At 34.6% G+C, this 15,554-nt stretch overlaps 1 protein-coding gene across 10 annotated transcripts in view; it reads left to right on the plus strand.

The window, feature by feature from the left end:
* Positions 1 to 15,554, plus strand: part of CACNA2D1 (calcium voltage-gated channel auxiliary subunit alpha2delta 1) — a 390,104-nt gene that overhangs the window by 344,825 nt on the left and 29,725 nt on the right. For 2 of the 10 annotated variants that reach the window (XM_069875667.1, XM_069875759.1), the window contains exons 19-24: positions 1,444 to 1,500; positions 5,472 to 5,543; positions 6,634 to 6,705; positions 10,355 to 10,416; positions 12,245 to 12,336; positions 14,208 to 14,268. In XM_069875667.1, coding sequence (XP_069731768.1) covers positions 1,444 to 1,500; positions 5,472 to 5,543; positions 6,634 to 6,705; positions 10,355 to 10,416; positions 12,245 to 12,336; positions 14,208 to 14,268 — 416 coding nt within the window. Of the gene's footprint in view, positions 1 to 1,443; positions 1,501 to 5,471; positions 5,544 to 6,633; positions 6,706 to 10,354; positions 10,417 to 12,244; positions 12,337 to 12,856; positions 12,887 to 13,512; positions 13,528 to 14,207; positions 14,269 to 15,554 lie in introns of all 10 variants that reach the window. The other 8 variants (XM_069875837.1, XM_069875915.1, XM_069875997.1 and 5 more) reach the window with 6 other exon arrangements.

Consider the following 15,554-nt stretch of genomic DNA (forward strand, 5'->3'; position numbering starts at 1 on the left):
TCAAATGTTTGATTTAGAGTATGTTTAAAAAAGAGTATTTTATAAGTGATAAGTTTTATGTTGCAGAATAATATCTAAATGTGATATTAAGCATATGAATTATTATTGTTATTGTTATTAACAGTTACACAGACTAGACTTTTTCACTCCCTGTTTGTTTGGGGTGGTGCATGCTATTCAGACTGATACAAGAACTACGTTTTAAAACTAAGGTACACTACAAAGACAGCTGCATTTAGAACTCATAGACTCTCTTTATCATGTCATATTAATTTTAGTTGAACCTCCTGGTAGCCATTAACTCATTAACAAACAACATCTTAACCCTCTTTGCCAGCAATTTTTCAATAGATGCAAACTAAAACATAACTACGTCTTTACTTTTGAAGAGGTGAGGGTGTGTTAAACTTCCAGTGTTCCCTTCTTCTGAATGTCTTCTGCTTTCCTTCTGAAAATCTGTTTCTGCAAATCAAAACTGGTTCAACACAATATTTTCAAAAATAGTCTTGCAGTATTGTCTCATAAAAAAGCCCCTAGAAATTCAGATCTTATAAAGTCATTTGTACAACTGAGAAAATTTAACAAAAGGCAGATTCAGAAGCAGATTAAAATCATTAAGAACCAACCAATCATAACCTTACTTGCACGTGACAACTTCATCACAGCATAACATGAGAAAGCTTTTTCTGAACTTTCAGTTTAATTTTAAACTTCTTAAAATATCACTTTTCTAGTTGAAGGTATTAGTTATATTACATTTTTAAACAAAACGTTAGTTTTATGTTTTTCTGCCAAGTTTCTTTGTGTGTCTGTACACATGAGCATGTATTTCTCTGATCGGCCTGGGAGAGAACAGAATACTCTACCAAATAAACATAGTCACTGAAGTGAATGCATTAAGCATGTGTTAAAAAGATAAATCTTAATTAGATAAGATTTGAAAACAGTAAATAATTCAATTTCTGGATCTATTCTAAAGATTAGCATCCTTTTCTTTGTTTTCATTATGCTTCTGATCAAAATCTGTTTAATAGTAGTTCTAAAACTCCAGATGCCTTTAGTGGTGTCCAGAATTTCATTTAATGATTTATGTTTTTGGAAGGAGTGTAAGAGGAGATTATTTTTAGAGCAGATATAACGGTAAACATGGAGTGAAACTCTTCTCATTATGTATTTTATTTCTGGCAGAGTATGTGGGAGGGAGAGTTCTCTGTTATCTTAATTCACATTGTTTAACTTATATCTGATTTTTGTTTCCCTAGACAAAACCTGTGTGTAATTCTGAAAGAAAACTCACAACTCTCAGTCAGAGTGAGGGCTAGTCTCCGAGTCCAGTAAATGTGCACTGGAAAGTGTAGATGTTAAGGGAAGACTTCCATTCTATTAAGTAGCCTTTTTACTTATAGTGGAAAAATATAAATCACTGCTTTTTTGTTACTTCAGCAAATTGGTGTGGGCATACCAAAAGTTAAGTTGAGAAAAAGGAGACCAAATGTACAGGTAACTTTGGATGGAGGTGATTAGTGCTTTAAAGTGCATAGACCTGGAAATACAATTAGACAGCTTCTGCCCTGCTTACTAGGAAAAATCTAACTAGAGAACTGTTTACTTTGACAAACAGCTTCCAAAGCATGAAGCTTGCATCCTTCCTTGTTTAAATAATAGAAAACATATTACTGGCTGTAGTGAAGGGCATTCCATTAAATTATGGTGCTTTACTAATAGGTGCTAATTAGAGCCATGCTGTAAAATTTATTCTTCAGATTTTGAAATGAATTTGAAGACTGGAAAAAAAAAGAGACTGCTTGTGCTGGCTTTGCTTGCATAAACCCAATGTCAAGAGATCATTCTTGAGACTTTACTGCCAAGTTTTATTGTACAATGTATGCTGTACAACTTCACCGAATTGAAATTAATTGTTCATGTTCTTTTCTGGGGAAGCCAAAGCAGGGCATATGTCTTATCTGCTATTTACATCAGATCTCTTGGTTTAGCAAATGCAACACTATGGGATAAAGTGCCATAACTGAGCAGGGAAGAAGAACTTAGTAACACTTATGTAGTGAAGTCCCTGATTAGGAAACACTTAATGAAAACTTAAAAATCATGTAATGAATAAATAACTATGCAACTACCAAAATAACAAAAATAGGTATAGTATAAAATGTTAATTTCTTACACGTATGGGAACATATAATGAAAAAACAGTGGCTTGCATAACATCACCAGTAAAATATGGTGTAAAATTCTGATCTAATTCAATGCAGTGAGTTCACTGAGCCTCAAGTGACTCAGTGTACGCCACATGTAGTAGACACTCTCTGGGCTAGACTTTTTATCTATGCACTTGAGAAAACAGCACTGGAACATAAAAAAAAAATCTCAATTTTCTGAGTGTATTTGGCTCCTCAGTGTGCTGTGATATGATTTGGCTGTTTCTAGGTTTTCCTGTCTGTGTTGGCTGCCCAGAGAGATGCAGACCTGGAAAAGCTCTAGTGTCCCCCTGGGGCTCAGGATTTTGCTACCTTCATACCATCGCTTACATTAAAAGCCTAACAGCCTGCATCATCATTAGAACTGCTGGAACTAGGCTCCTGCAACTGTGGCCAAAGACTAGTTCCACTGAATTTGTGAGAATACTGACCTCCCAAAACACATGACAAAAACATTTTAATGAATGGGTTTTTTTACGTTGCTGCACCAGTTCTTTCTTTCTTTTTTTCCTTCTTGATTCGTCATTGAAGTAATAGATCTTTGCCTTAATTTTTCATGCTGAAAATGGATTGTACTCCCTTTATTTGCATGCTTCATTGCTAGTGATTTACTTCTGTTTTGTTTTATTAAGTTGTGCTGGTGAATGTGGTGGTGGTGTGCTTATTCTAGTCATGTCATGTGCATGACTGGATAAAGAGAAGAGCAAACTGAAGAGTAAGTTTGTTTCTTCATGTCTTAGAATAAACCCCACTAAATAACAACCTTGGAATAAAAAAATTATGGAGCCCAAATACTGGTAAAAACACATTCTTGGGGGAAAAAGACATAATGGGGAAAATAGTCTTCCGTTTAAAGTGTGGGGCTAGGAATTTTCTATCCTAATATATAATTGATTTCTTTGTGCCTCAGGCACATCAAATAATGTATCTAATCATGTTTAGTTTCTTCCTCTATTAAAAGCCATTAATAAATACCCTACAGAGAATATGTGTTGATATAAGTCTTAAAAAAATATAAGAACAAGTACTTCATATATACTTGAATTTTGACTGGCTGTTGACTATTTTTGTTTTTGGACTCCTTAACTATGGCTTGCCCAGCTTAGCATTTGAAATGAGTATTGACGTTGATTTGATATGATGGGTTTGTTTTTCTTTTTTTTTTACCATTTATTTTCTTCTCTGTTCCTTTGTGTGTTGGAATGGAATGTGAACTTCACAAATGCCTTCTCTGCCATGCCAATGCCTTCATGCATGCTGTTTGGGTTTGACCATGCTATTCATTATCCATTGCATGTAAGAAAATGTATTTTTTTGTTTATTGTTACATTTTAGCCTTTTGATATTTATTTCAAAAGTGGATTTGTTGGGGGGCAAACAACTGCGTAACAATAATTAGTATATGTTAATACCGTTATATTAAAACTACTAGTTTTATCTATTCTATATAAATGGGAACATAAACATTTATTTGAAATTATCAGTAGATATTTAAAAGGAATATCCAGAATCTTTATCTGAAATCCTCCCAGTGCATATTCGCTTTCTAAGAACAAATTTATTGGATTTTCTCTTAGCAGACAGTAAGTCTCACTTGCTAGAAAAAGGCATGATTCTATACACCCAGAAACGTGCATTTATTTCTCAAGATTATGGAAGAAAAATCTTTTGTCTTCTAGCATTATTCTATATTATGGTTTTGAAAATAAAGACTACTGTTAAGTTTGTAATGAAGACAAGTTTTACGAGCTATTCAGGACATTACTTTCTTCTAGTACAAACTGGAATTATTTACATAAATTTTGATGAAACGTGCTTATGTTCTTTGGTAGAAAAGTCACATGTGCATTTACCATGTGCTTTTGCAAGAGAATGTTAGATAGAAGGAATATAATAATAACTTTGAAAGTAAGGACTTCAATATACCCTGCAAATAAGTTAGTATAGCCTAATTACTGAAAACGTCTAAAAATGTAATTCTCAGAATTTGCACTATCTTGAGTTAGTAGTATCAGCTACCAAGGATTTTTGTGTTGCTAATCATGTGAGAAACTGCTTAGTTATTCATAAAACAAGGCCTTAAGATCCTTTCATACATGAACTAATTAAACAAGGCAAATTATTACAAATCAAAGTAAATTACTAAATCTGGACTTTTATTTTTTCATCTTCCATTCTAAGCTATCAGATTTAAATGATCAAATAATATATCCCTATACTCTTTTTCTAAAGACCCTTCATTATGTGAGTGCATTAAATAACTATGTAGTGATGAAGATGGAGGATTTTTACACTACATTTAATATAAAGTCAGTGGGGCCTAGTCAGAATTACCAAAATATATAGTCAGATGCCCTACAATTCGTACAGAAGATGGTTCTATCTAAGTAAACGCAGACTGTAGGTGAGAAAGGAGTAGAGGCTGGAGGGTGGTCTGAGCTGGCTCAGCAGGCCTACACTGGTCTTCCTGTACTCCTATGGGATTAGGGTTACTACAGATACACACCACCAAACTCCTCTGTGTTCCATGGTCAAGGGTCAACATTATGCACATTCATTCAATTTTGAAGCTACTGGGTCGCAGTATTTCTGTGCTACAGGTTTCCATCTCTTAAACTGACATAGCAGTACTGATGGCAAAAGAAATTAATTCAAAACTAGAAGGTGCTCAGGGAAGTCTTGTAATGCTAACAATAAAAGTAGTATTTATTTTCTTATAATAAATAAATCCTTTGTTATAACTGCTGCTTCTTTGAATCTTGAGCCACACTCCTTTCACACCTCATAATAGCAAGTCTGTTGTCTGCTTTTGGCAAAATTGCAAAAGAGTACAATTATCCCATCTTTCCAGTCAGCTGAAAAGCTCTCCCAATTTTCCCTCTCCCTTCTTGAAGACAGAACACCTAATGAAAGAGTCATATCTGATTCTTCCTCTGATGCATCTTCTCCCATCCTTACAGTCTGTGACATACTAGCAGTAGGGGAATCAGCTTCCCAGCGTGAGCCCTATGTACAACATATTGTGGATGGACATTAGCCATTAGTGTTAATTTGTTTTTCACTTGTCCAATTAACCTCTCAATACAATGAAATAAAAGAAATGAGAAAGGGCCACTAGTGACTCATTGTGCTATAAGAGATTAAAATGGATTGGTAGGTCAGCTCAGTTAAACAGCTCACTTAGGAATGATTAGAATAATTTGTTACATTAGAGTGCTCTGTCTTTATTATTTGATTATTGAATATGTTCTGCTTCAGAATCCTAAATCGCAGGAGCCTGTTACGCTGGATTTTCTAGATGCTGAATTGGAAAATGATATTAAAGTTGAGGTAAGAGTACTTGATTTCCTAGTACCTGTTGTTGCATGTATTTCACTGCATATTAAATGAAAAGCAATACATTTTCCAGATTTTGAATGGGTATCTTTCATTGGGAATTTCAGTTTTAAATTTGTCAGGATGATGACTCTATAGGCAGATGAATTTTTAATGAAACAAACTGAGAAATGGTATTCATAAGCAAGGGCAATGCATTATGTTCCTCTCATTTTGAATGACACCATGATGGCTATTTAAATAATTCTTCTTCATTAAATGGCAATTCCTGGGGATAGGACTTGTAAATTTTTCAGAAAAGAATAGTTTTTAATAGGATATTGATATATTGCCTGAAATATTTTAAAAGTATTTCTGTATGTCTAATTAACAAAAGCATATTGCTGTGATGAGAAAGAAAACAGAGAAATAAAGTGAAGTGGTGAGGACAAATTAATTCCTCTAATTTTGTAATACATTCAGAAATCAGAATTTTTAAAAGTAGTTTCCAATATTTTCTGACATAAAATGGAGGGCATTTTACTTTTTTTAAAAAGTATTTTCTTCACTTAGTTTGAAATTGTTCTGTCATAATGACACTACTGATACCTGTCAAAATCCACTTTAAGTTTTGAGAGAAATTACTCTTGGACTAGTAAAAAATGTTTTTGTGAATCACTGCATCTACCAGAATCATATATACTGATGCAGTGCATATACTGGAAAGTATATGAAATTCTAGCCAAAACATCACCCACACAGAATTCATACTCTTTCTAGTGCCCAACAAGAAGAGGTTTTATGGCTTGGTCTTGCTGTGCAAAGTATACCAGAATTGTATAACTCTACTGATTCAGTATATATTTGCATAAAGCACCTTCTAATCAGAAAAATCTGAAAATTGTACACTTAAGGGTTGGATGGCAGGATTGAACTGTGACTTTCATGTACACTACCATTTTATCTGGTTTTATGAAATGTTGTGTTTTATATATCATACATATTATGTACTAAATAAATTATAATAAATAGTATATGAAATATTTTATATATATTATACATGGAACATCTAATTCGTCTTCCTTTTTTTCTTCCTTGACAATAGATTCGGAAAAAAATGATAGATGGAGAAAGTGGAGAAAAAACATTTGAAACACTGGTCAAGTCCCAGGATGAGGTAAGATAGGAATACAGGCAATTACATTTACAGGAACAAACAAAACCAGAAAATTACTGGTCTCCCCAGTCTCCCCAGAACCTTTTCTTCTCTGAGCTGAGCAACCCCAACTCTCTCTGCCTTCTCTCACAGGAGAGCTGCTCCATCCCTCTGATCATTTTTATGGCCCTCCTCTGTATTCATTCCATGTCTTTCTTGCACTGAGGACTCCAGAACTGGACATCTCATGACCATTCCTCAGCCTCTTAGTATCTGCACCAGATTTGGCAAAGCATGGTTCTTCTGATAGTGTAATTTATAACAAAAGGAGGGCAAATAAGGACAGAGTGCCATGCTTGAGATCTTCACGACTGCAAATCCATCAGAGGTGTATTTTGTTCCTGATCTATGGGTGTCATTAAGGAGATCAGAAGCTTTACTTGCATGTGCCCACCAGTGAGGAAACAGATTAAAATCAGTATATTCATTCAGTCCCCTGCTAAGAAGATTGTGGTTTTGTGGCAGAAATGTTGTCATGGTAGTTTGTTATACTGCAGAGTCTAGGGAATTTGACTCAATGTTGGGTGTTGTCTTCCTTCCGATACCCTGAATATCAGGGTGCAGAACCCTCTTCTTGAGTACAGAACCTCAGCTTCAGTAAGGGCAGACAAACGTAACTGATGATGATCTTAGTTGAAAGACAATGATAATGATGATCTTTTAATCATATAGACAGCAGTCATTCTTCCCTACTTTAGTCTTTATGGGGAAAGTCAACTTAAGTCAAGCTGTGTACACTTGCGTTGTCCAGGTGCAAAATGTGGCCTTAAGTTATGGTCCTTGAACATGTGGATTTCCATAATCTAACTAAACGTGCCCATGCTCCTTCTCTCTATCTGACTTCATGATCCACTGTTGGAGTGTCTGAAGTCCTGCTGGCATCTGCTTTGGGGGCTAAGATGCTCCTGAAGGGAGGGGCTCACTAAGACTTGTGGCACTGTTTTTGGACTTGTGGTGTTATATTGTTTAAGGAGTGCCTTTTCAAGCCTATGAGTGAAAATGCCTCTGTGTACGTGATTAAAAAAGGGAGGATTTGAAGGACACAAAAATAAAATAACGCCATTGGCGTTATATGAGCATCTGCATTCATGGCAAAGTTGTTGAAGAGATCTCAGGCTGTGGATGCATTTCTCAGGTGATGTGGTAAAAAAATACCTGAAACTGTTGGTCCAGCAACTGCTTGCCCAAAGAGGAAGGGAGGGGAGGTATTTACACTTGCAGATGCTGGAGTCCACGTTGGGCAGGAGTAGGCAGGGAATGTGATGTCCCTGAATGCATGAAAATGTGTCAGTTATGCGCAGCCCAGACCATAATCTGTATTTGAATAGAATATCCCAAGCTTTCTGAACCCTGATGCTTCAAGTGCCCGATGAAATTAATTTCCCTCACCTTTCCTCATCATGGCCCAAGATTTCTTTCTTGGTTTGGGCCTCTCTGACAGAAGAAGGAAGCAGTGACTGCTCAAGCCATTGCACTCTCCCAGCTCCAGGCTACTAGGAGCCAGATTAAAGCTGCTTCAGACCACAAGTCGTGCATGAGCCATGCATCACTTAGGACTTGATAGCTTCATATATTTTCTTATAAAAAGGGCTGATGTGGTCGGTCGCTCTGAACTGACAGTTGCAGTCTTGAGGCTTAAAAATTGATGTCCTTTTTGGTTTGCTTTTTGGTTTAAGTTTGCACTGCTTTCCTTTTGTACTGCAGCTGGCCACAGCAGTGTCTTGGGAGATGAGCTCATACTACAGCATAGAGACTGGACTCATAGCAAGCGTGGGTGGGGTGCATTGGAGTCTCCCAAGGCCTCAGGGGCTTTCCAACTAATGGAGAAGATGCCATAGGAACAAAAGCATTGCCACATTCAGGCAGTTGGGGTGGGCGGTAGAAAAAACAAAGGGTCACAGAAACTGCAATAGCATGTAGGGTTTTTGGCAGTGACCATCTAGGGGTAAGTTGGTCTCAGACTGTGCAGTAATGAAGTAGGCAAGGAAAATGGGACCAGACATATGAGGACTTATGATCTGTTGTCTTTGAAAGGAGGTTTCAGCAAATTTGAATTCATGCATGTTCACATTGCTAATGCAAAAGTATTTCGTAGGAGTCCAGTTCTCCTCCTCCTTCCCTCTCCTCCCACCTTGGCCATTGCTTTTCTCTTGCCTACATACATGGTGTGCAACGCATGGAACTGTTCGGAGTGGCTGCAAGAGCTAGGTTTAAGTGTCTGCTTAATCTTGATCTGAAGTAATAGTTAAGGCACATTATGTAATACAAATACGCTTGGATTGCAAGCTCTTCAGCCATCTTTTAAACTTAAATGTAAAATCTATCAAGGCATTAGACAAGGATCTTTTTTTCCTTTTTTTTCCTTTTTTCCCCCTTTTTTCCTCCTTTTCTTTTTTCTTTTGCTAATTCCTTTTCTCCTTTTCTTTCCTCTCCTTTTTTCTCTCCTTTTTTTCCTCTCTTTTTGTCTTCTTTTTTCTCTCCTTCTTCCTCTCCATTTTTCTTTTTCTTTTTCCTTTTTTCTTTCTCCTTTGTTTTGCTCTCCTTTTTTTCTTTCTTCTTTTCTTTCTTCTTTTTTTCTTTTCTTCTTCTTTTTATTCTTTTTTTTCCCTTTGTTTTCTTTTGAAAATAACTATTAAACTACTTACAGTAAGGCAGTGCTGAAAAGCAGCCAGATAATGAGAAGATTTCAAATAATAAATGTAAAAAATGATACTTCTTTTTGCATAACCACAATAATTTTCACACTTTTAGTTTACTGTAGGGAAAAAAAGTAAAAGCATACCTGTGGTACCTTTCATCAATGTTTGTAATGTTACCATGCAACACCTGCACAGACTTCATTCCTGGCATATTTACAAATATCTCATTGTAAAATAATAAAATGTTGCAGCTTGCATAAACTGTAGTTTTCAATGTGGAAAATTGAGTTAAACCATATCAGTCAGATGCATTAATAATTAAATCTATAGGGAACTGTGAGTCTGTGTCTATCACATGATTTTCCACAGCAAAAGAAAATTACTGGTAAAAATTATCCTAATGTAGTAAGATTGTTTAAAAATAGCCATTTACTTTTATGTTAAATCTTTAACAAATTCAAGAGTCTCCTAATGAAGTTAGAAAAACATAGAAGTTCAGTCTGGAGTCATATACAATCAGGACTACTTGGCTATGCCCCTAGATTTGGTTGTGACCTGAAAGGACAGGCACTTGGTGCTGTTAGAGTTTGCCTACAGAGTCTTTTTAGTTTTCATAGTTAAACTGTGAAATTGTCTACAAAGGGAATAACATATTTTATCAAATTTAAATCACATAGAAAAAGGTTTGCGTAGGCCTGGCTAATGAATTTCAAAGGGAAAATGATAGGTCACATTTGTCTGGTTTTATTTAGATTTATATTTTGTTAATGTTCAATAAAAATATAATTCTTTTGAATAATATACATTGGGACAATCTTTAGGAAAAGGATTTACAGGTCAACTCATACTTTTAGCAAAATAAAAAATAGTATTCCAACAGATTCATGCTTGATTCTACGCTATATTTCTCAATAGAAGGCCACACTTATTAAAGTTTCAGTTAATTTTTTTTCACTGTTATGTCTTTGTAGAGATACATTGATAAAGGAAACAGAACATATACATGGACTGCTGTGAATGGCACGGATTACAGGTAACTAATTTCTGTTCTCTTACTTTGTCTAGTTAAATGTCCTTTTTTATTTACTTTGGCTAACATTTTTAGCATTACATTTTCTATGCTAGCTAAATCAGAATCAGATCATCTTGTGACCAGGCCTATAAGGATTTTCTGGATCCCTTTTCAGCCTTGCAGCTCCGAATTGTTGCTCTGTCTAAGGACCAAAATTTCAGTCTTTCATCTAACTGTTGAGATTCATCACTAGGGTATTTCATTATGTGAGAAAGGTCACTATGAATGATGTTAGGAATCTTACTTTTTCTACTGCTTTCTGTATCGCACCATAGTTAGATTCTTAATTGCATACTTTCTCTTAAATTCCTCCTGTTGGATGGCAGCAGAAACAAATGACTTAATGGGTAAAAGCACATCCCCCCCTTAGTGCAACAATGGTGTGTAGATTGCTTCAAACTCATTTAAGCGCACCATTCTGTAATATTAGGAGGAATGTAGAAGCTTTACATTAGATTGTCCAAAATAAGTTAAGGTTTGCCAACTCCGAGAATAGTTACATTACTCTAGTTCAAGACTAGATGGTAGAAATATTAAGCCAAATTTTTACCAAAGCACTGTTTTTATTGTGGTGAATTAGAGTAGTCCTCAGCGAAGCTGGTTCCCATTTTCTATTGTGTTCTGCACAGGTGTACAGCCAAGGAGAATGCAAATTTTAATTTCTTTGTAAAATCAAATTAATCAATTTTAATAAAAGAATGCAAATCTAGGACTTCTGTTCAGCTCCCCATTTTACTGTTGAACTGCCTCTATCTTTATACTCTGTAAGAAAATAAAGCTTTTGATCGAACTATGCCATCTGGCAATCAGTAAAGGAATACATTTGATTTATATTACTTAATTCTTAGTGAGCTCCCTGATATGAGATATAGCAATGAATACATGAATACATGGAGTCACATTGCAGCAAACCTGTTAAACATAAAATTATAGATTTTAAGTAGCAATTTCTCCAATCAGTAACTGTTAATGTCAGGTAAACTGTTACTGATATCTTCAGAGGAGAATTGGTAGAAGAGTATCACTAAATATTTAGCAATCTCACTTACATTCTGTTTAAATGGCAAATACATCATTAAAGATCATTTCATTTATGGCTCAATTGTGTGGTTTTTTATAGTGTTAATTTCTGCAGCTATCCATTAGAAACCATTGCTGTTCTACAGTCATGCAATCCAAGTGCAAACATTAAGGTTGTGATGTTGTGATGCTACTTCTTTAATGATTACTTGTATCTCTTGTCCTTTATGGACTTTTTTAGAACTGAACTCTTCTAAAAATTTATTTAATTAGCTAAATAAAGAAGTTAAAAATTTGAAGTATTGCCAGATGCATTTCCTAATCAATACTGGTAGTTGTTTCTTTAGTAAAAGGATAGTTTGTCATTATATGATGCATGCAAATCAGTGCAGTACTACGTGGAGCTTTTTTTTTACAGTCACTGGTCACTTTGATGTGTTACATTGGGATGCTAAATGTGTTAGAAGAAGACAGAAGAAATAATGTATTTTATTATTTGCAATTATTTGGAAGTTTCTTGCTTATACAATAAAAAAGTGGATTTATGCTTAAATGCATAAATAAGAATGAAAACAAACACAGTGAACTCAAAGAATGACATGAACCTCCTTGTGTCTTCCACAAAGTGAGAGTCTGGTACGTCACTATATAACTACACTATCTTGTCTCATGAAGATCCAACCTCCAAACTTGTTACTTGGTTTTGAAATATATAGCAGCTGAAAAACTGTGGCAAATAACATAATTGCTTGTCTCATTTCTATTGCAGTTTGGCATTGGTATTACCATCATACAGTTTTTATTATATTAAAGCCAAAATAGAAGAACCAATAACTCAAGCCAGATGTAAGTACTATGAAGGTTCCTTGGTTACAAGGTTACAATGTCTCAGGTTCACTTAAAAACCCAGTGTCTAAAATTCATAAATTTTGTGGGATTCACTGATGTTTTCATGATGTACCCAAAATCTGCAGCAATGATTCTAACCCTTTGTAACATCCAATGTACAAGAAATATTCTATAAAGATAGAATATGTACAGGTACCCTAGTTCCACTGACAATCCCTTCCCCCTTTCTCTGTGCCTATAGAATCATTGCTTTGTGTATCCTCTGTTGCTGTCATTTTAAAGGTCTGGATACTTCTTTTTCTCATTCTATTAGCTAGATATTGTGATGTAGACTGTAATAGTAAAACTTTTTTTTTTTTTACAGTAGTTACAGTATAATATTTATCAGATTACTTCTGCTGCCCACAGGAACAGCTTAACGTGAAAGCTCTGGTGTGGTTTGCAGCGAGGATTTTATTTTGAGTTTTACTAAGAGTTTTAGTGGATGTTTGTAACGTATTATTGGATTAGACTAATTTCTAACCATTTACAGATTCTGGAGGGGTAGCTGGATATGATACCTGTGAGTATTCAAAAGCGTATTGTTTATTAGGTGTAACTTAGCTGTAAACTAGATAGTAGATAAAATAGAACCCATCACATCCTTTTAACTGTATCTAAGTGTTGTGATGAAGTTGAACAAGTGTGCAATTAAGTAGAAAGTTAGAAAAGCACTATGAGTCTCTGACAGGCATAGATACTGTTAGTTTTGAGAAAACTTGATTAGTGCTAAGTCTCTGTCCTCTCCCATCACCTCCACGAAGCAGAGTATGGCAAGTTTTTAATAATCAATAAACTGTTTTGTAACTTAAAATAGTATTTTAAAGTTTTAGTGCATGAATATGGTTCCCTTGATATATTAGATCACCTGATTTTGCACTTATATCAATATAGTCTGCAAAATAGACCCTTGAAATACCCACAGAATATAGAAGGTACTTGAGAAATACTTTAGAGGGACATATTCTTCAGTCTTCAAAGATGTTTGTCTTTTTTCCAGACTACAGCTGTATGTAAATTGAACCCTTGATCTATCTATGAACAATATTTTTATTCAAGGGGCTGTTTGAATAAAATATTGGTTTGTGACCCCTTTTGCTTTACCCTGTTTTTTTTTCTGTTTCCTTGCTTTCTCTTTCTGATGGATAGTGGCAATCAAAAAGGGCAAGTATATTCTCGTTGCTCAATTTCCTTCTGTTTACTGCAGTTGATATTTTTCACTTAAATTTCTATTCCTAATGGACATTCTCCTCTGTTTTCCTTGTGTCAGGATTTTTCCCATGATCATTGGGTACCATAGCAATAGAAAAGGGGAAAAAAAATAGTTGTTTTCTGTTTTCATGCACATTTCAATATGTTGCTAATCTCTAATCCTTCTTTGTCTGATCCTATCACTGTTCAGTGACACCGGATTTAAAGCCACTATTTTAAGTAGCATTTAAAGTGACGCTTATATGGATGAGGTTTTTAAACTTTATTGCAGGAAATATTAGAAGCATTTTCCTTCACATTCTACATTCTAATAATTTGGTGTCACAAATATTTCTTCATATCGGATTGTAATTCTAACAAAAGCATCTCAAATGTTTTCATGTTGTCATGCTAATGAAATGTCTTCTCTAAGTTGTTAGGTACATTATTTTGCCAGGTATATGTTGTATATAATAACCAATAATTTCTTCTTATGCTGTGAGATACCAAGAAGTTGACAGTTTATTAGTATGAAAGTGTCTCAAAATAAACATTTCTTTCTAGATTTATGGATGCATGCAAAAACTTTTGAGGAGAAAAATGGTGGTAAAACCCCACTTTACTTACTTGGTGTTTATTCTTCATCTTTGTAGATTCAGAAACGCTGAAGCTTGATAATTTTGATGAAGCTGGTTATACATTCATTGCACCGAGGTGTGTTAATTCCCCAGTAATGAGTGTTATTTCAGCAGTAAATAGGCATTTGATCAGATTGATGACATTACATAATACAGACTTTAACAATGATGTTTCATTTTGGTAAAAATTATTAGGTAAAAGAGAAGTTCAATAGTATTGTCAGGCTATGATTCCTTTCTGTATTAATCAGATAGATCTGTAAGAATCTGAAATATTCTCATTTATTTACATTTTAATGGAAATCTCATCTGTTAATTTCTTGTGGCTGTAATATTTTACAACATTGTGCCTTAGCTTCTCATTGGTAAAATAGGTACTATAATACTACCATAATACTCACCCTAAGATGTTTTCCAACTTCAAGATAAAGTGTTTCAAAGCTCTTTGTCACTTAAGGATGAATTAAATTTTGATTCATTGAACATAAAAAGTAATTGTCATTGAAAATTGATCAAGTTCAATAGTTCCATTTTTTTTCTTGAGAAATTGTGTGCAGCCCTTGTCGCCCTTGTAAATGTGTGCTTGCAAAGGAAACATGGTATGGTAAATAGTTTTTAAAACTTACTTTCCTTTAAAAGATAGTTATGATAAATAAAGGAAATGATGTACCGTCAAAGTCAGTTAAGAATTGTCACCTTTCATATTTATCTTATAAATGTCTATATCCTTTTAAATTTAGACTATTTTAGATTGAGTCAAATGTAAAACATAATCTTCTGTCTTCAAATGTATTCTCAGCTTAACGGTTTAATTTGATTTTTTCTGAAGGACTGAAGTTTTTTATACTCGGTTGTAGTAATTAACAGCTTCCAACAAGTCCCTAGTTGTTAGGCTGATCTATATGAACAAAGCCTGTTTGATATGGGGTTCTGTTTAGATATGAATGTTGATACAGAAAGGCAAATTCTGCCTGTAGTATTCAGGATTATGGCAAAGTAAGTAAAGGGCAATAAGATAGTTTATTAATATGAAATACTGGGACAGGCTTATTTTGTTCAAAATATTGATTTACAAAAACCTCACTTAAAAAAGAGAGCTTCCTGCTTTACTGCTCAATACTCTCTACATTTTAATTAATGTCAGTCATCATCTAAAATTTGCCTTCAAAATATCCAGTGAATTCTATTGTGCTTGCTTGTGTTCAGTAAATTGACCACTGGTATATTGCTTTATTTTATTACATTATGTAAAGGACAGCAGTTTAGTGTTTAACTGGTTTGCATATGTCAAAACAAACAGTGTTGTATGCCTACCTGCTGTGTATTCTATTGTAATTGCTTTCAAGACTTCTCAGAGGCAGG

Source organism: Phaenicophaeus curvirostris, chromosome 1 (genome assembly GCF_032191515.1).
Source record: "Phaenicophaeus curvirostris isolate KB17595 chromosome 1, BPBGC_Pcur_1.0, whole genome shotgun sequence".
Classification (NCBI taxonomy): domain Eukaryota; kingdom Metazoa; phylum Chordata; class Aves; order Cuculiformes; family Cuculidae; genus Phaenicophaeus; species Phaenicophaeus curvirostris.